General features: G+C 42.9%; 2 protein-coding genes across 3 annotated transcripts; one reads left to right on the forward strand and one right to left on the reverse strand.

The window, feature by feature from the left end:
- Positions 1-333: 333 nt before the first annotated feature.
- On the forward strand, positions 334-11424 carry LOC109873749 (uncharacterized). Of its 2 annotated transcripts, none has more exons than XM_031808976.1 (4): positions 334-466; positions 1435-3081; positions 3255-3359; positions 6068-11424. In XM_031808976.1, exons 3-4 carry the CDS (start codon positions 3266-3268, stop codon positions 9841-9843), a joined length of 3870 nt encoding a protein of 1289 aa, XP_031664836.1. In that variant the 5' UTR covers positions 334-466; positions 1435-3081; positions 3255-3265; the 3' UTR covers positions 9844-11424. The 2 variants fall into 2 exon arrangements, with proteins under 2 accessions (XP_031664836.1, XP_020321036.1); XM_020465447.2 differs by having other exon boundaries at positions 342-466; positions 2986-3081.
- Positions 11425-14086: 2662 nt separating this feature from the next.
- Positions 14087-17857, reverse strand: nsrp1 (nuclear speckle splicing regulatory protein 1). Its single transcript, XM_031808977.1, has 9 exons — positions 17669-17857; positions 17151-17238; positions 16775-16831; positions 16525-16653; positions 15950-16157; positions 15729-15831; positions 15009-15638; positions 14883-14935; positions 14087-14787 (listed from the first exon to the last, which is right to left on the reverse strand). The coding sequence occupies exons 1-9, from the start codon at positions 17833-17835 to the stop codon at positions 14468-14470; spliced, it is 1755 nt and encodes a 584-aa protein (XP_031664837.1). The 5' UTR covers positions 17836-17857; the 3' UTR covers positions 14087-14467.
- Between the last annotated feature and the right edge of the window lie 3839 nt (positions 17858-21696).

Consider the following 21696-nt stretch of genomic DNA (forward strand, 5'->3'; position numbering starts at 1 on the left):
CCAACCAATTTCAAATTCAACAATTCAGCTCTGCTCTCTCAGAAAGTAGAAGAAGACATAAGCTCTGAAGGAGATGGTTCAGAGGATGATAATGAGGAAGGACTAGAGAAGATTGTCTGGAGGTCAACTTTTAACATTGCCAGAGCAAGTGAGGAAGATAATATACAAAAGTCTCTCTTTCTCTTTGCGTCTCTCTCGCTCTCTCTCTCTGCACCTCTCTCTCTCACACAGAAAGTGTTTGAGCAATAAACTATTTTATTTTATTTCACTCTGAAGCAGAAGGAAGGTGTCATGTGATTTACAAGAAGACCACAAAAAAATAAGAAATTCAAAACTGCTGACAGTCACAAAGTAATGGGTAGGGAACCATTGTTGGAGCGCTATAAAATGGGATGTCAAGCCCCAGGCTACATCCATCAACAAACCTCTTTGGCACAGACGCATCTTTTCATCTGAAGACCTTGACGTATGTTTTATATTTACTCTTTAATATGTATATTTAAGTTTGAACTTTGTTACATTTCGTCTGATTGACATCCATCTACAACCTTCATTTTCTTAAGGTTCAGATGTAGAATCTGAATTTGATCACTCTTTTGTTGCTGAGAATTTAGGAAACTTGTAATGTATTTGAGTTTTGAACAGGCTTCTACAGTTTTTCACTTCCACTTTTGATTTACCCTAACAAAAAAATGTATCAACCCCAACAAATATATTCCTTACTTATAATCCACATATTATTTTACATTTCCTGTTGCTACAGGAGTGCTTTCCTGCTGTAGCAAACTGGCTCAAATTAAGAGACCGTGATTTTACTGGTCTAGAGAAATTATCATTTAACAAGCAAACTTTTCAATTACATTTTTGGGATACACAAATTGTTTTAAAATATATTGTACTATATTGGTTTGGATTCAATTGACATTTTATTTCACCCATGTATTTTTTTAAGTAAAAACCTATGAGGAATGATGAGGAATTTGCAATGTCAGACAATTTCAGAATAGGACTTAAAAACAATATGGGACATTCTGAAAACATTGACGGTTAGTGTTTGAAGTAAATTCTAGGTAACTGAGATTTCTATTCATAGTTTGGGGCTCTTGCTTTTCATAACTTCGATGAGTAAACCTAATTGTTCCCTGTTTAGTCCACTTCCTCCTGATATTTATAATTACAAGTGACAGAATTGACCACAATATCACAAAGTTGAAAAGTAACAGTGTTATCAATTTGGTCTTACTTCCTGCCTGAAGATCATGTCTATGCGTGCACATATCCACAACACTAACGTAATTAAAAATCTAAATATGAGAAATTGAAAATTAAGGCAATTGATGCTCAGAAAAGTATTGAATAGAGTGTCAGATGCTCTCTTTTTTAAGTAAAACATTCCTTGTCTGTTTCTGTTTGCTTTGACATGGCATCTCAAAGAATCAGTGCAGTTAAGTCTAACCTACAAAACCTGCAAGGAAAGACGGAGAAAATGGGTGGCGGCCATTCAGTTGAAGTGGACCATGAATCCCGACAAAGGGCTGACCTGGCAGAAGCAGAAAAGAGAAGATTTGAGCAGGAATGCCTCCGGCTCCAGGGGGAGAAAGCGCGAATGGAAACAGAACAACGGATGGAAAAAGAACAACGAGAGGGGTTGGAGAGGCAGAGAAAAATACATCTTCAATCCCAAAGAAAGCAAGAGGAAGATGAAAGGACCAGGATACATAAAGAACTGACAGCATCAAAATAAAGAGATGAAACTGAGGGAAAAGTAGATGATTAAACTGTAGAAAATACATTGATGAGTAGACTACTAGAGAATATTGTTAATTGATGAAAACATTATTCTGAACATGGCAGCAGCTAAAAGTCACGTTAAATTACTGTAACTATAAAGGAGCAGTCTTTCCATATTATAACATCTTTTAAAGGCAAAGCTATCTATTCCTTTAACAGAGAATAATTAAATGGCTGAACAGATAATAATTCAATTATAATAATTCAATTGCCGATAGAACAATTATACGAGAACAAATCAGAGTCAGAAAGAAACCTCATTCAGGACGAATTCGAATGAGTCCAGATGGAGAAAGTAAGATGGAAGAACAACTGAATCAGGACCAATGCAAAGAGGAGAGGAAATCTATTGAATCCCACAGAAAGCAGGACAAAATGCATATGTGGCAAACAAAAGACACTATTAACTCAAATGATTGGATATCTTGTCTGGCGGTAGCAGTAAGTCCTGTGATTATCCAAGCAAATGTGTAAATGTAGTCAGATGTAGCTTCAAGTCATCTAATACAGTCTAGATCTTTTGCCCACATCCTGTGGGAATTTAATGGAGACATTCTTTTTTACAGATACAATTTAAGGCAAACATTGGTAAGATTGGTCGTAAAAAGTTTTTTACAATCACATTTGATTGACTTTGTTTTTTTTGGGGTTCAAACTGTATTACCCAATAAGAGGAACCTGGTCTCATCACACAAGGTCATATATTTTTGCTACAACTGAATAAACTATCATTCATATTTCTGCATCTGTTATTATCTCGATTTTTTTGTATATTTTTTGTGTAAAGATTTTTTATTTACATTATTGATCTAATTAAAGTGCAAATAATTTTACATGTATTTTTTTACATTTTTATATTGATACCTTTAAAACATGTTTTCCCCCCTCTGGCTTTGGCTAAAGTATAGATTATTTGATTTACTTTAAGGGGCCTTATAAAGATAATGTAGGTCTGATGGCCGTTCCAAAGATTCTGTTATCCATATATGACTATCAGTCACTCCTCCCTTACACAATTATAATTACACCAGCAGAAAAACAGTGTGCAGTTCTTGAAATGAATTTAACACAAGGTTCCCATGCCATTGTGGACTCTGAGACCACAGAGCTCATGCTCACTTGGGATAATGTTTATGACTGAAGAACAGCATTTATACTATATTATCTTTATTTTTTCTGATGTTTCCCCATTAGAGGCGCAGCCTGCCGAATCGAACGCTGTGCATCAAGGCTCTAGGGCTCGCCTCCCATCCCAGGAGAACAATACAAGACTGAGGGGGAGGCAGAAATGTGAGTGATTCAGATGACGTCCTCTTATGTCTGTCTTTTGTACCTTTGTTATTTCAACCTAAAGTTTGACTCCCCTAGATGTAAAGCCCTGCATTCATCTTCATGTTTCTACTATACAATAGTTCTGAAGTATATATAGCCGTGCATAATTCCCTGCTCTGATGTGTTTTCAGAACACGGAGTCATGTCTGACTCTGAGACCATTGAGACAGCCGCTCTGGGCCGACCATTCCAGCTGGGGATGCTGTATGACTGTCGCAGGGATGTCCTCATTCCAGGTACAGAAAACTATTACATTCATTGTCATTGTTTCCACAATAGAGTTGGATCGACTTGTCCCAAACCCTGATCTAACATGGGCAGCGTCATTGAGGGTTTTCACCATTTTGAAGTAGTCAAGTTGGTGTGACTTGCATGGGTTACAGAAGCTACAAGTAAAACAAAGCCCCCTTGTGGAAACTAAGTGAATTGCAACAACACAGCCTGAATTCAAACACCTCTCGCCCTTCCGTTCCGGTTTTGTACACCAGCTTTAAACAGCTGAAAAAACAATATATCCGTATTTAGAACATATTTCACAGCGATTTAGATGGTACAATGATTTTCTACACTAAAGATGGCTTGTTTTGACACAAACTGAAATGTAGAATTTTAGCAACCAGGTAAAGGCAGAGCGATTTCTACATGCTTGCCCCAGTTTTCCGTTGTTGGTTGTGCTGATATGTGGGCCTAAATCATTTGTTTGTGAATTTTTTTTGTGAAACACTATAATTTTATTTTATTATTAATGCAGACATTTTATGGACATTTTCTTAAATCACATTTCGTTTTTTAAAAATATTTAGCTCCTTTAAGGAAGGATAACAGAATTCCATTCAGGTCAGCAGGAGGGGTCAGCCAATGAATTATTCTTCTGACAAACATTCCATAACTGCAGGTGGCTGTAAATCACCAACCTTGGCTTTATACCTGTTCAGACTATACAAACTGTAGCACTTCAGTTTTTTTTTACAAACTGCCAATACACTTATGAAAGTACAAGAAGAAAAAATGGACTACTTTCAAATGGATAGCCCTTAATGGCACTACAGATGCTGTCATAAAAGCATCCATTGCAAAGATGAGCTGTCTTCTACATCTCTATGGTCATCAGAGTTAGAAAAGCTAGAGAACCCGCAACATTTTGAAGTAGTCATATATAGTCATGCTGTTACAGAAGTGATTAATGGCAAAGATAGGTGTAGCTTTTCTAACAACTTGTCACCTAGAATAATTACTTTGATGAGTAAAATTTATCTTCAATTCATTCTTTGAATGAAACCATGTTTACATGCATAAACAATTCTGCATGTACCAGTCCTGGCCAAAGGTTTTGAGAATGGACAAATATGAATTTTCACAAAGTCTGCTGCTTCAGTGTCTTTAGATATTTTTGTCAGATGTTACTATGGATACTGAAGTATAATTACAAGCATTTCATAAGTGTCAAAGGGTTTTATTGACAATTACATGAAGTTGATGCAAAGAGTCAATATTTGCAGTGTCAACCCTTAGTTTTCAAGACCTCTGCAATCCGCCCTGGCATGCTGTCAATTAACTTCTGGGCCACATTCTGACTGATGGCAGCCCATTCTTGCATAATCAATGCGTGGAGTTTGGCAGAATTTGTGGGTTTTGGTTTGTCTACCCGCCTCTTGAGGATTGACCACAAGTTCTCAATGGGATTAAGGTCTGGGGAGTTTCCTGGCCATGGACCCAAAATATCGATGTTTTGTTCCCCGAGCCACTTAGTTATCACTTTTGCCTTATGGCAAGGTGCTCCATCATGCTGGAAAAGTCATTGTTCGTCACCAAACTGTTCCTGGATGGTTGGGAGAAGTTGCTCTCGGAGGATGTGTTGGTACCATTCTATATTCATGGCTGTGGTCTTAGGCAAAATTGTGAGTGAGCCCACTCCCTTGGCTGAGAAGCAACCCCACACATGAATGGTCTCAGGATGCTTTACTGTTGGCATGACACAAGACTGATGGTATCACTCACCTTGACTTCTCCGGACAAGCTTTTTTCCGGATGCCCCAAACCATTGGAAAGGGGATTCATCAGAGAAAATGACTTTATCCCAGTCCTCAGCAGTCCAATCCCTGTACCTTTTGCAGAATATCAGTCTGTCCCTGATGTTTTTCCTGGAGAGAAGTGGCTTCTTTGCTGCCCTTCTTGACACCAGGCCATCCTCCTAAAGTCGTCACCTCACTGTGTGTGTGCAGATGCACTCACACCTGCCTGCTGCCATTCCTGAGCAAGCTCTGTACTGGTGGTGCCCCGAACCGCAGCTGAATCAACTTTAGGTGACGGTCCTGGCGCTTGCTGGACTTTCTTGGGCGCCCTGAAGCCTTCTTCACAACAATGGTACAGATCTCCTTGAAGTTCTTGATGATCTGATAAATGGTTGATTTAGGTGCAATCTTACTGGCAGCAATATCCTTGCCTGTGAAGCCCTTTTTGTGCAAAGCAATGATGACGCCACATGTTTCCTTGCAGTTAACCATGATTGACAGAGAAGAACAATGATTCCAAGCACCACCCTCCTTTTGAAGCTTCCAGTCTGTTATTCAAACTCAATCAGCATGACAGGGTGATCTCCAGCCTTGTGCTCGTCAACACTCACACCTGTGTTAACGAGAGAATCACTGACTTGATGTCATCTGGTCCTTTTGTGGCAGGGCTGAAATGCAGTGGAAATGTTTTTTGGGATTCAGTTCATTTGCGTGGCAAAGAGGGACTTTTCAATTAAGTGCAATTCATCTGATCACTCTTCATAACATTCTGGAGTATATGCAAATTGCCATCGTACAAACTGAGGTAGCAGACTTTGTGAAAATTAATATTTGTGTCATTCTCAAAACTTTTTGCCACGACTGTACACGTTGGAGATCGTTATTTAAATAGTATTTTATTTTATTTGTCATTCTCTCTTTTTAAACTGCAGGTATCACACTCTGGGATTCTGAAATGCTACAGAAAGACATAAATGTCTCTACACAACCTAACACTGATTTCAAAATCTTTGCTTCCGACTCAAGTGAAGCCAAGTCAGAAGCTTTGAATGTGTCTGCATCTCTGGAGGCCAGTTTCCTTGGTGGCTTAGTCAGTGTGAAGGGTTCTGCTGAATTCCTACATGATAAAAAGACCTCAAAGCATCAGTCTAGGGTTTCTCTGCAGTACCGTACCACCACTCACTTCGAGCAGCTGACCATGGACCACCTGGGGGCAGGAAATGTGAAACACTGTAATGTCTTCCGAGAGGGTTCTGCCACACATGTGGTGACTGCCATTCTCTACGGTGCACAAGCCTTCTTTGTTTTTGACCGTGAGGTTTCCTCAGGAGAAAACCACCAGGATATTCAGGGAAACCTGCAGGCCACAATAAAGAAGATTCCCCTCATAACAATAGAAGGGCAGGCATCACTGAAGATGAGCGAGGAAGAGAAGCAACAGGCCAATACATTCAGCTGCACTTTCCATGGTGATTTTGCACTAGAAAACAACCCTGTCACATTTGAAGATGCCACCAGGCTGTATGCCGGCCTGCCACGTCTGTTAGGGGAAAAGGGAGAACATGCTGTGCCCATGACTGTCTGGCTCTATCCTCTCAAGAACCTGGACTCTGCAGCGGCCCAGCTAGTCAGGCAGATCAGTGTTAGCCTGGTGTGTCGCGCACAGCGAATCTTAGATGGGCTGGACAACACTGATGTACTATTCCGGGACTTGATGATGGAAGGCATGGCTATCAAGTTCCCTGAAATCAAAGCCAAGCTCAGCAAGTTCAGGGACTTGTGCTCAGAGTACAAGCTGGTTTTCCAGAAAGGTCTTTGCAAGGTTCTTCCCAACATAAGAGGAGGAGGAATGGAAGAAGAAGAGCTGATAAAAATGCTCAACAGTAAGGAACGCTCTCCATTCCAGAATGACCTTATGATCACGTACCTGGATGACAGAGAGAGAGAGATGAATGTTGTCAGCTCTTACCTTGACATAATGAAAGAGGTACAAGTTGTGTACTCAAGTAGTGAATTGGATGGAATAGTGCTTGGTCAAGCTAAAGATCATGTAGTGTGCTTTGCATTCTCCTCTTTGAAGGACAAAGATGAGTATTTGGTAGACTTGGAGAACTACTTGCTGGAAGAATCAAAGAGTGATTCTTCAGTGATACCATACGACCCCAACGCAGTTGGGAAATCAGCAGCAGAAAAGTGGTTTCGCTCGGGGGAGGTAACCACCCTAACCAGGCAAATCATACAACTGTTCCTAGACTTCAAAGAGTCAAACAAAGACAGAGAAAATATTGCATTCTGCATTGCATCGATTCCAAGCAAATGCATCACTGCATCCTCCATCCATGTCTATGAGAGAGGGACACTGTTGAGTCCCCAGTTTGAACTACCATCAAAGCCAGGTGTCCCCACCATCAAGAGTCTGGAGCATGACTGTGTCCACCTTCAAATCAACCCTCCCCACCTTGGCGTCAAGTCTGTGGAGTCGTACCAGGTTTTGTACCAGGCTGTGCAGGCTGAATCTGAGTGGACAGAGATCAAAGCTGATGCTACCACTAACCAGGTCACCATCAGACGTTTGAACCCCTATAAAGACTATCGCTTCAGCTGCAGGGCGGTGTGTAGACCTGGTGTGAGCCTCTCCAGTGACTGGACAGAATACTCCAGGACCCGACCATGTAGCCCCCCTGGACCACCCACAGAGAAAAACCTGGAATATGAAAGTATCAGAGTGAACTGGGACATTCCTACCATGGTGGGAGACGATGTTGAAGTCATAGGCTATGAGACTGACTACAGAGAGTATGCGAAGTCTGTTGACAATAAGATGTGGCACACCATCAAAACCACCACCAGAGAGTGCACACTGGAAGGTCTAAAGCCTGAAACTGCATACAGTGTCAGAGTCTCTGCTAACTGTGGCGAAGCAGGGAAGAGTCTACCCAGTCCTGAGGCAGTGCTGACTACCATCAGGGCTTCTGACGCCCAACCGAAGAGGAGCCAATCAACAGGAGCAAGAAGTGAGGAATTTCTGAAGAAATCAGAGAAGGTTAAGAAAGGCAACCCGTCAATCTATAGGCTGAATCTGGAACAGAAGTTGGATGTAATGGAACGTTTTGAACAGTACACATTTGGAGGGAAAGTTGAGAAAGGGAATAACAAGGTAATCCTGCTTCTGGGGTCCACGGGTGCAGGAAAAACCACTCTGGTCAATGTCATGATCAACTACATTCTCGGGGTGAAGTGGGAAGATCACTACCGCTTTAAGCTCATCCATGAGGTGACCAACAGGTCACAGGCTGAGAGCCAGACTTCAATCGTAACATCATACGAGCTCTACAACCAGCCAGGCTTTCAGATTCCGTATTCTCTGACCATTATTGACACACCAGGGTTCGGAGACACTAGAGGAATGGCACATGATAAACTAATCACACAGCAAGTTAAGGAATTCTTGTGTAATCCTTTAGGGATTGATCACATTGATGCAGTCTGCTTTGTAGTGCAGGCATCCCTTGCTCGTCTCAGTGCCAATCAGAAATACATATTTGACTCCATCCTGTCAATTTTTGGAAAGGACATTGCTGATAACATCCTGATGCTTGTGACATTTGCTGATGGGAAGGACATACCTGTGCTGGAGGCCATCCAAGCTGCGGACCTTCCCTGTAAAAAAAATAATAAGGGACTCCCAACCCATTTCAAATTCAACAATTCAGTTCTGCTCTCTCAGAAAATAGAAGAAGACATAAGCTCTGAAGGAGATGGTTCAGAGGATGATAATGAGGAAGGACTAGAGAAGATTGTCTGGAGGTCAACTTTTAAGCAGATGAAAGCTTTCTTCAAAGCCTTGGAAAGCAATGAGAGCAAAGATCTAACAATGACCAAGAAAGTGTTGGAAGAACGTGAGCGTTTGGAGAAGGCCATGACACGATTGACCCCTCAGATCACAGCAGGTTTGTCAAAGCTGAATGAGATCAAAATGTTCGAACAGTGCCTGCAGAACGAGGACGAGAACATGAAACAGAACCAAGACTTTGAGACAGAGGTAGAGGTCCTAGTTGCGAAGAGGACCAAATTAAGTTGTTTTGCTACAAACTGCATTGTTTGCAAGTTCACATGCCACACCAGCTGCTTTCTGCCTAACGAGGATGACACCAAAAAATGTGCCGTGATGGATGGTTATGGTAACTGTGTCATGTGTCCAGGAAACTGCTCTTACCTTAACCACGACAAGGAAAAAGCCTTATGGACATATGAAACTAAGACAGAGAAAAAGACCATTAAAGAGTTGAAGGACAACTTCATGAAGGCACAGGGCAAGTTTATGAACAACAAGCAGATGCTGGAGAAGATTGAGGATGAGTACATTGTAATCGAGGACAAGCTGAAATACTTGATCAAGCTGTCCTCCAATTGTCTTAAGAGGCTGAATGAGATTGCACTGAAGCCAAGCTCTCTCTCCACTGTGGAGTACATCGAGATACTCATTCGCACTGAAGAGGACCAACGCAAGCCAGGCTTCGAAGATCGCATCGTAGGGTTGAAGAAAATGAAATATGAGTCTGAGCTTCTAGAGAAGATGGCAAGAGGAGAGGAACTACTCCCCGATGAGCGACGCAAGGTTAAGGAGAAACAAGACAGACTGCAGAAGATCACAAAAAGACTCAACCAAATGCAGAAAGTAGTCAGAGATTGGCCAGGGAAGAAGTAGGCCTAACTCAATGTCAAAGTCCATGATCTCACCCTGCTTCCGACCAAGTGGCACGCTCGGTGGCTTGCGCTAATCAAGTGAATGCATCATAATGCAGTTACATTTGTGGTATTAAATCAGATATATCTCTAGACCCAGTCAATTGTCAGCTTACTGGGGATGATTGCAATGCTTTGTATTAAAACGAGCATCACGTAAACTCTCAGTTGACACATTTTCAACATTAAGTGAGTAAACTTGTGCGAGCCAGAACGGCCCACAGAACAGGAGCCTGCCTCCTGTTTCTGTAGCGTGAGGCAGCTTGATGTACAAACACACCCCCTGGACAGCTAGTCTATCACATGTTCTACATTAGTGCATCTAAATGAAGTAGCTGAACTTGCTACTGATTGTTAATGATTATCATAAGAGAAATTAATGTAGAAATAAAGCAGACATTTATATAAATATAGAGACCTACTTTCCCCTCGGGATGTAATAAAGTATCTATCTATCAAAATGAAAATAGGCAAAAGCTATACATGTTGATTGTTTATCCTTTTTTATTTGAAGTCCTTTGTAATTCAAGAACTTAATTTTCTATTGGGCACAAATTGGAAGTAATATGTTAGTCATGGCATTGGAACGAGCATGTTTGATAGGGGGGAATTACAAAGGAGTGTGTCCAGGGCAGTGTTTCTTAACCTTTATTCCAGGGACCGGCAAACGATGGTCCCTCTTGTGTCAGGGAACGGAAAACTATGGTCCCTCTTGTGTCAGGGACCGGCAAACTATGGTCCCTCTTGTGTCAGTTCTTCATGTTTGGCTGAGAAATCGCCTGAAATTGCAGTCACGAAAATGACGAAAAATATGCCAAATTAGCTCCATAATATCGACAGAAACATGGCAAACGTTGTTTATAATCAATCCTCAAGGTGTTTTTCAAATATTTATTCGATAATATATCCACCGGCACAATTCGTTTTTCAGTAGGACCGGTTGGAATATTGGCTACCTCTGTATTTTACACGAGAATCACTCTGGGAGCATCAGGTGACCACTTGCGCAATGTAGCCGCTTACGGGTATTCTTCAACATAAATGCATAAAATTACATCACAATGCTGTAGACACCTTGGGAAATACGGAGAAAAAGTAATCTGGTTGATAGCCCATTCACTGCTCAATAGGGACGCATTGGAACGCAGCGCTTTCAAAACATGAGGCACTTCCGGATTGGATTTTTCTCAGGCTTTCGCCTGCAACATCAGTTCTGTTATACTCACAGACAATATTTTTACAGTTTTGGAAACTTTAGAGTGTTTTCTATCCTAAGCTGTCAATTATATGCATATTCTAGCATCTTGTCCTGACAAAATATCCCGTTTACTACGGGAACGTTATTTTTCCAAAAATGAAAATACTGCCCGCTAGTCACAAAAGGATATTATTAAGCACCGTAGAACTGACTAAACTAGTTAATAAACAGCTCAGGGACCAGCCAGCAACATAACAGGGACCAGCACAGGCCTAGGGACCAGAGGTTGAGAAATACTGGTCTGTGTAAGTGGCACCGTTCTTGACATTAAAGGTATGAAATTCACAAGACACTGTTCATTCTCATTATTCTCAACATGACAGTGTTGCTTCTGGGAATGCGAGGTCCTCAATATTTGCATAGGAGTAGAAAACAAATGTTGGATTCTAGCTTGAAATGTACTTTATGTTACCATACTAGAACTAATTGATCACTTTACATGTAAACTAAAAGAAACGTCCTCTCACTGTCAACTGCGTTTATTTCAGCAAAGGTAACATGTGTAAATATTTGTATGAACATAATATTCAACAACTGAGACAAACTGAACAAGTTCCACAGACATGTGACTAACAGAAATTGAATAATGTGTCCCTGAACAAAGGGGGTCAAAATCAAAATTAACAGTATCTGGTGTGGCCACCAGCTGTATTAAGTCTTCCTCATGAACTGCACCAGATTTACCAGTTCTTGCGGTGAGACGTTACCCCACTCTTCCACCAAGGCACCTGCAAGTTCCTGGACATTTCTGGGGGGGAATGTCCTTAGCCCTCACCCTCCAATCCAACAGGTCCCAGAGGTGCTCAATTGGATTGAGATCCGGGCCCTTCGCTGGCCATGGCAGAACACTGACATTCCTGTCTTGCAGGAAATCACGCACAGATTGAGCAATATGGCTGGTGGCATTGTCATGCTGGAGGGTCATGTCAGGATGAGCCTGCAGGAAGGGTACCACATGAGGGCGGAGGATGTCTTTCCTGTAACGCACAGCATTGAGATTGCCTGCATAGGCCTATATATGAGCCCAAAAACATAATAATTAAAATTATGCTGTTACACAATACATAACTGGCCACCCCTCATAGCCTGGTTCCTCTCTAGGTTTCTTCCTATGTTTTGGCCTTTCTAGGGAGTTTTTCCTAGCCACCGTGCTTCTACACCTGCATTGCTTGCTGTTTGGGGTTTTAGGCTGGGTTCCTGTACAGCACTTTGAGATATCAGCTGATGTACGAAGGGCTATATAAATACATTTGATTTGATTTGATAACCTACCGCATATTAAACATATCTTTGGTACATAATTGGTCAAGCCTGTATTGGTGTGGCGTGTATTATTATTATTATTATAATGGATGGACTAGTCACCTCCGGCACGCTCCAAATGTTGTATTCATTTATATTTGTATTTATTATGGATGCTACCAAAGCAGCAGCTACTCTTCCTGGGGTCCAGCGAAAATTAAGGCAGTTTATACAATTTAAGAAACATTACAATACATTCACAGATTTCACAACACACTGTGTGCCCTCAGGCCCCTACTCCCCCCCCCCCCCACCTTACCACATATCTACAGTACTAAATCCATGTGTGTGTGTACGGTGCATATGTTATCGTGTGTGTACAGTGCATATGTTATCGTGTGTGTACAGTGCATATGTTATCGTGTGTGTACAGTGCATATGTTATCGTGTGTGTACAGTGCATATGTTATCGTGTGTGTACAGTGCATATGTTATCGTGTGTGTACGGTGCATATGTTATCGTGTGTGTACGGTGCATATGTTATCGTGTGTGTACAGTGCATATGTTATCGTGTGTGTACAGTGCATATGTTATCGTGTGTGTACAGTGCATATGTTATCGGTGTACAGTGCATATGTTATCGTGTGTGTACAGTGCATATGTTATCGTGTGTGTACGGTGCATATGTTATCGTGTGTGTACGGTGCATATGTTATCGTGTGTGTACGGTGCATATGTTATCGTGTGTGTACAGTGCATATGTTATCGTGTGTGTACAGTGCATGTCTGCGCCACTGTTTGTGTTGCTTCACAGTCCCCGCTGTTCCATAAGGTGTTTTTAAAAAATATAATTTTACTGCTTGCATCAGTTACTTGATGTGGAATAGAGTTCCATGTAGTCATGGCTCTATGTAGTACTGTGTGCCTCCCATAGTTTGTTGTGGACTTGGGGACTATGAAGAGACCTCTTGTGACATGTCTTGTGGGGTATGCATGGGTGTCTGAGCTGTGTGCCAGTAGTTTAGACAGACAGCTCTGTGCATTCAACATGTCAATACCACTCATAAATACAAGTAGTGATGAAGTCAAATCTCTCCACTTTCAGCCAGGAGAGATTGACATTCATATTATTAATATTAGTACTATATTCATGAGTCTGGGAGAGATTATATAGGCAGGTCTAGGCAGGGCTGTTGGTTCATTGATTGTGCAGGGCAGCTTACAGTTAGCCTACAATTAGTGAACTTGTATTTGAATAATCTAATAAGGCATTTCTTCATATTTCCATAATTAATAGGCTGACATTACCTTTAGCTACAGAATACTCACCGAGTTTCCAGCTCATCCTCGCTCTCCTTCATTCCTTTCTCCAGCGTGCAGAGAGAGGGGCTGTCAACAGTTCAATTATGTTTTGTTGTGAAAAACATGTTATTATCGATGCTCCCAAACATGTCAACAACTATATACTTGTTCTGCTCTGTTGGACTGAAACTACATCAGTCCCATTCAATCACAGAAACATTTAAATCTATAGATAATTGGTATATAAAGATAGTGACTGGGGGTATATTAAATTATGAATGGGTATGTAAAGCAATTGGGTACAGTACACTATGTTAAAACAGTCATTACAGCTGCCCCAGGAATAGCCCATATTAACTTTCAAGGTATGACAGATAAATAGTGAATACATGAGCACCAATACACCAGCCATATGTTGACATTTATTAACAACATAAACAGGAAGTACGGTTCTGTCCATCAGAAGAAAAAAAATGGAATAGAACAGAAATATTCAACAAAAACACATAGTTCGCTGGTGTGGGGCACCTCACTCACACTACATTTTTCATCACTTATTCACCCTCTCACTTAACTCAAGTCCTGCATTCATTCATTTAAATCACTCTCTACCATTCCATCTTTCTCCCCAGACAGTAGAACCATGAGACCCCACTCTAATTTGGTGGGTCCGTCAAGTGCAGTGTATTAGAGAATGAAGTTCACACACATCTGTTGACGTGTCTCAGTTCATCGGTCACCCTCTATGTCATCACAGTCACAGCTGTCACCATTTGTGTGTGTTCAGTCCTCCTCCTTCTCTATGTACGTCTTGGTGGCTGAGCGTGCCATCTGTCTGGCCAGGTATCTGTCTCTGGCTGAGGTCACGGTCTGCTCACTGCTGCGCTTGACAAACTTACTCACTTTACTCTCCTCCTCTCTCTTCTCCTTCTCTGACCCCTCTCCCTCCTTCTCTGAACCCTCCTTCCCCTTCTCTGAACCCTCCTTCCCCTTCTCTGAACCCTCCTTCCCCTTCCTCTCTGACCCCTCCTTCCCCTTCCCCTCTGACCCCTCTCCCTCCTTCCCCTTCCTCTCTGACCCCTCTCCCTCCTTCCCCTTCTTCTCTGACCCCTCTCCCTCCTTCCCCTTCCTCTCTGACCCCTCTCCCTCCTTCCCCTTCCTCTCTGACCCCTCTCCGTCCTTCCCCTTCCTCTCTGACCCCTCTCCCTCCTTCCCCTTCCTCTCCCTCTCTGACCCCTCTCCCTCCTTCCCCTTCTTCTCTGACCCCTCTCCCTCCTTCCCCTTCTTCTCTGACCCCTCTCCCTCCTTCCCCTTCTTCTCTGACCCCTCTCCCTCCTTCTTTTCATCCTTTCCGTCGGTTTTTATAGTCTTCTCCTTTTCTCCATCCCTATTCCTCTCTTTCTCCCTGCCCTTGTCCCTTTCTCTCCCCTTGTCTTTGTCTAGCTCCCTCTGTTTCTCCCCGTTCTCCTTCTCTCTGTCTTTCGGGCTCCTTTCTCTCTTCCCATGTCTCTCCTCTCTCTCTTTATCCCGCCTCCCCCTGCTCCTGTCCCTCTCCTTTCTTCCATCCTTCTCATCTCTCCGTCCACCATGCCTGTCCTCCTCTCTGTCTCTATCCCTCTCCTTTCTTCCATCCTTCTCATCTCTCCGTCCATCATGCCTGTCCTCCCTGTCTCTCTCTCTGACCCTCTCTCTATCCCTTCCTTGGTCTCTGTCTCCCTCTTTGTGTCTCTTCTTTTCTCTCTCTCTATCCTTCTCTCGCTCCTCTTCTCCACTCCCAGAGGAAGGGGACCTCTGTCTGTAGTGGCGTTTGGCACCAGGGGCCGGTTTACTGAACCCTGCCTTCTGATCCTGCCCCTCCTCGCTGTCGCTATGGGAACTGGGGACGTGGTCTTGTGAGGGAGGTGAAGACGGTGGGGATGGCGCTTCTGTCTTGACTTCTTTTGAACTCTGATCCCTGCATTGAGAGAGGAGAGTTCAATCTAATATTCATGTACACATACCAGTAGTGAAGGGAGATATTTTAGCTGTGTTTGTGAACTCGGACCTCGGTACAGAGCGGTCTGGTATGGCCTCCTCTCCTACGGTCTGGTTCAGCAGGTGTCTGTAGAAACCACTCAGGTCTTTCTGCTTCTTCACATCCAGAGCAGCTAGACAAACACACAGCATGGCTTTGTTTATTCTATAAACTACTGGATTCATAGCAGATAGTTTCTCCCACACACATCTGTTCATAAACACACATGCGCACACAGCAGTGTCTCTCACCCTCCATCGCTGCCTCTCGCTTTTCTTTTTCCAGCTCCTCCTGTCTCTCCTTGAGTTTCTGTCTGTAGGCTGAGGTGACGTAAGCCTCCTTGTCTGCAAACTGCTCTCCCTCCGCCTCTCTCTCCTTCTGAATCTTCCTCTCATCTCTCCGTTCCTGCTCCTTCTTCCTGTCCTCCACCGCTTGTAGCAGCTGGTTGATGTATTTTGGCTATGGAGAGAGAGATAAAGGAGAGAGAGCAGTTTGAGCAAAGAGGAGAGGAAGGATGAGTAGAGTGGGTGGACCTAAGTGAAAGGGCAAAATGGAGAAAATCACAGTTAAATTATGAGTAGAGGAAAATAGGGGGGCGGGGGAGCAAGTGAAAAGGGGGCGGGGGAGCAAGTGAAAAGGGGGCGGGGGAGCAAGTGAAAAGGGGGCGGGGGAGCAAGTGAAAAGGGGGCTTGGGAGCAAGTGAAAAGGGGGCGGGGGAGCAAGTGAAAAGGTGAAGGAAAAGGGGGATTGAAATGGAAAGGATAGAAAATTAGAGAAGATTTGAAAAGGTGGGAGGAGGCTGGGGGTTGTTCTGGATCTACTGCACCTTCCTGTCGGTTCCTCCCAGCATTTTCTTGCTGCTCTCCAGCCTCTGTTTCTGCATGTCATCATAGACACCATCGTAGTCATACACACTGCTGTCCTGCTCTAGAGCCTTCTGCATCTCCAGACGTGTCTGTCTCACACACACACACACACGAGAGAAAGTTGGGTCTCGGTCACAAAATACATAAAGAAGCAACTTCTGGAGAATTTGTTGTTACCACCGGAGGTTTCTCATTCATCCATTCACTCACCTGTTTCATCATCCTCTTCTTCAGAGCCTCCTTCTGCAAACTCTCCCCAACCGAGGTCTGGAAGACAGGACCACAAAACATCACTTCTGATAGAGCTTCAATCATTTGGCAAAGCTTGTAACTCACTCACACTCATCTCACTGGCTGCAACAAAGGGCACGAGCAAAGGAGTCTAAATGATCTGTGACCCACACACAATGTAATTTTCTTAAGCTTCCTTGCAAAATAGTTTACTACCAATTAGCCTCGGAAAACCCAGGCTTCTTACAAGTACACAAGACTAGATTTGGAAGGATGGCGCTAGGAGACTAACTATCAGCATATCTCAATAGGATACAATAAGAGATATAGATGGACATTTAGACCTTTTTCCTACCTCTTCATCAGAGTCATCCCCAAACACTGAGGGCCTGGGCAAGGTGACTGTCTTAGACGCTCTCTTCTGGGGTATGATCAGGCCGTACCTGGGAACAGGTGACATGAATGGACAGCAAGCACCAACATTTAAAAGAAATAAAGTGGGGAAACTAACTAACGTTAGCTAGATACAAGCTCTTCGTTGCGAAAATTAACAGAATTTCCGTGATCTAAAATCTAGGCCAACTCCGGTTTATGTTCTCTTCTCTAAACTACAAACTTAATTGCTTGCATGAAGGTGGCAATGCGGGACCGACTGGCTGCTACCGTTTGCTAACTTGATAACTAACGTTAGCGAGTAGCTAACAATGTTGTTGGTAGTGGATTGCATGGTCGTGCATACATTGCTGCTTGTAGTGTGTCCAGTCATTGCACACGGCGACCATAAGAAACAGCGACGAAATAAACATGTTTGTATTATAAATACCTATATAGTTGCGATAGAATAACATTTTTGTAGTGTCAATTTCTACTTACTGTTTACTAGGTGCCGCCATCTTACTCCTTGAAATATCTCTGAACCACTGCGGCAGATTCGTTGGCAAGCGAACCCTGCCTTCTGATCCTGCCCCTATTAAGCCTTCAAAAATAATTTGATGGTTACAAAAAACATGTGCAATATAGCCAGGTTTATATACATACATATAATACGGTTATATTTTCTCAATTCATCTGGAGCCTTGTCGTCGTCGCTGTATATAGCGAAAGTGCCAATACCAATAATCAGATTAAGATCAGACGCTCAACATTGCAGCTAATTGGATAATTGTATTTGATTTATTTAACTAGGCAATTAAGTTAAGAACAAATTCCTATTAACAATGACGGTCAAACCCGGACAACGCTGGGACGCCCTATGGGACTCCCAGTCATGGCCGGATGTGGAGAAGAATCGTTCAGATGGACATTTCAGGGTCAACGTTTTAGTAGGCTCAGTTTATTGGTCCGAGTAAAACAATATTTATTAATACTTTATCAGCAAAGGCCTGTCTGTAAATGTACCTAGTAAACTCCAGCAGGTCTAGAGTGAATCAACAAAGATAGTTGCTTGGACACAGTACACCGCCACTTCGGTCGTCACTAGTTACCACCAGCACAAAGAAATAACCCCCGCCTATTTCTCTTCTTAAAATCAGATTTTTAACCTAAACCTGACCACACTGATAACCGTATGCCTAACCTTAAAGCATGAAAAAGCTATTTTGACTTTGTGGCTGTGGTAACTAGTGGAAAGTCGTCACTTCCACTGCCAAATCAGAGAAGAAGAGACCAGGCCTCCCGGGTGGCGCAGCGGTCAAAGGCCACTGTGCCTCCAGAGACTCTGGTTTCGAGCCCAGGCTCTGTCGCAGCCGGCCGCGACCGGGAGGTCCATAGGGCGACGCACATGGTTAGGGAGGGTTTGGCCGTCAGGGATATTCTTGTCTCATCGCGCACTAGCGACTCCTGTGGGCGGGCCTGGCGCAGTGCGCGCTAACCAGGTCTCTAGGTGTACGACACATTGGTGCGGCTGGCTTCCGGGTTGCGCGCTGTGTTGACCTACGCCTCTCCCGAGTGATGAGACAAGACAGTAACTACGAACAACTGGGGGTAAAAATAATTAATAAAAGAGACGAAGCGAGAAAATCCACCCCTGTCGAACGGATAAAAATGTTGTATCCTATATCTGCCGTTTCAATTACCCGGAGCGCCAAACTTCTACCCCCTACAATTAATCAAAGCTAATCAAGCTTCTACCCCCTACAATTAATCAAATGGCCACAGCTTTGAGGACAACGACACCCATTGTTTGGTAGAGAGAAGGGTTTCTTGTCAATATATTTATGATCTTTGGCCAAATGAAGCACACAGATTATCCATTATATTGATCAGATACGCAAGTGGCCGCTCTAACAAGGAAAATAAATGTCTTTAAAAAAATGGAAGGCAGTCGGGAGTAGGCAAGACTACGCGGGACCGTTCGAGCCAACAAGAGGGGCGATATGAGTGTGAACAACACTTGACTTGTTTTGCACAACTCTAATATTTTTTTTTCAACAAAACAAGTAAAGTGTTCTACATATATCAGTACACTCGTAACAACCTAAGCATTATGACACTTATATTAGATTAAATAAACCACACGAAGCAAATAAACCATGCAATTTTTTTCGTTAACCAAATGTTACACTCTCATTGACCTCCATACAAAAACTCCTTGATTGGTGAGCGAAAAAAACCGAAATGACGCCACCGGCTGGAAAAGACAGATTTTGGGCCCAGTTATCCCTCTCGCTTTGCCCTTTCCTCTCTGGCACAACCTAGCCCAGAGTTACACAACTGTCGGCCCGTGGGTGGTTTTATTTGCCCCACCCCCCCAAGTTTTCTGAGCTCATTTTTTTTTATAAGACTATGAAAACACCAGGAAATCAGCTTCAAGTGATTTTTATTTTGGAAATTGTTCCAACTGATTCCCCCACATAATAGAGAGATGTGAATGTATACAAATAATAATAATGAATAATAGTTGATTGGATTTATATAGCACTATTCTACAAACTGAGGTACTCAAAGCGCTTTACATAGTAGGGGGAAACTCACATCATCCATCATCAATGTGTAGCATCCACCTCAGTGATGCACAGCGACCATTTTGTGCCAGAACGCTCACCACACATCAGCTATCAAGTGGAGAGGTGAGGAGTGATATATGCCAATTAGGAATGAGGTGGATGATTAGGTGGTCATGATGGAATGTGGCTAGGTTGGGAATTTAGCCAGGACACCAGGGTGAACACCCCTACTCTTACAATAAGTGCCAGGGGAATTTAAATGACCACAGAGTCAGGAGTCAGTCCCATTTTAACATCCCACCAGAAAGACAGCACCTTACACAGGGCAGTGTCTCCAAATGTAATCAAGGTTTGAATGTATTATGTTTTAGTCCAATATTATATCTGCTTGGGCTTCTGGAGGTCAATTTGAAGTCTACAAACGGGTTTTCCTATGTTCAGGACCCACGACCATCCGCTCAATAAATGATTGGCCCGCGGCTGAATGAAGTTGATGATCCCTGACTTAACCCAAGGGCTGGCAGATGGCGATATTAGTTGTTTCGTTTTACTGTCCAAAAGGGAATGCATGCAGTCAACTATATACTCGTATCCCCCTCGTATCAACTATACACTCGTATCCCCCTCGTATCAACTATACACTCGTATCCCCCTCGTATCAACTATATACTAGTATCCCCCTCGTATCAACTATACACTCGTATCCCCCTCGTATCAACTATACACTCGTATCCCCCTCGTATCAACTATACACTCGTATCCCCCTCGTATCAACTATATACTAGTATCCCCCTCGTATCAACTATACACTCGTATCCCCCTCGTATCAACTATACACTAGTATCCCCCTCGTATCAACTATACACTTTTTTTCAACAAAACAAGTAAAGTGTTCTACATATATCAGTACACTCGTAACAACCTAAGCATTATGACACTTATATTAGATTAAATAAACCACACGAAGCAAATAAACCATGCAATTTTTTTCGTTAACCAAATGTTACACTCTCATTGACCTCCATACAAAAACTCCTTGATTGGTGAGCGAAAAAAACCGAAATGACGCCACCGGCTGGAAAAGACAGATTTTGGGCCCAGTTATCCCTCTCGCTTTGCCCTTTCCTCTCTGGCACAACCTAGCCCAGAGTTACACAACTGTCGGCCCGTGGGTGGTTTTATTTGCCCCACCCCCCCAAGTTTTCTGAGCTCATTTTTTTTTATAAGACTATGAAAACACCAGGAAATCAGCTTCAAGTGATTTTTATTTTGGAAATTGTTCCAACTGATTCCCCCACATAATAGAGAGATGTGAATGTATACAAATAATAATAATGAATAATAGTTGATTGGATTTATATAGCACTATTCTACAAACTGAGGTACTCAAAGCGCTTTACATAGTAGGGGGAAACTCACATCATCCATCATCAATGTGTAGCATCCACCTCAGTGATGCACAGCGACCATTTTGTGCCAGAACGCTCACCACACATCAGCTATCAAGTGGAGAGGTGAGGAGTGATATATGCCAATTAGGAATGAGGTGGATGATTAGGTGGTCATGATGGAATGTGGCTAGGTTGGGAATTTAGCCAGGACACCAGGGTGAACACCCCTACTCTTACAATAAGTGCCAGGGGAATTTAAATGACCACAGAGTCAGGAGTCAGTCCCATTTTAACATCCCACCAGAAAGACAGCACCTTACACAGGGCAGTGTCTCCAAATGTAATCAAGGTTTGAATGTATTATGTTTTAGTCCAATATTATATCTGCTTGGGCTTCTGGAGGTCAATTTGAAGTCTACAAACGGGTTTTCCTATGTTCAGGACCCACGACCATCCGCTCAATAAATGATTGGCCCGCGGCTGAATGAAGTTGATGATCCCTGACTTAACCCAAGGGCTGGCAGATGGCGATATTAGTTGTTTCGTTTTACTGTCCAAAAGGTAA

This window comes from Oncorhynchus kisutch, linkage group LG29 (genome assembly GCF_002021735.2).
Source record: "Oncorhynchus kisutch isolate 150728-3 linkage group LG29, Okis_V2, whole genome shotgun sequence".
NCBI classification, from domain to species: Eukaryota; Metazoa; Chordata; class Actinopteri; order Salmoniformes; family Salmonidae; genus Oncorhynchus; species Oncorhynchus kisutch.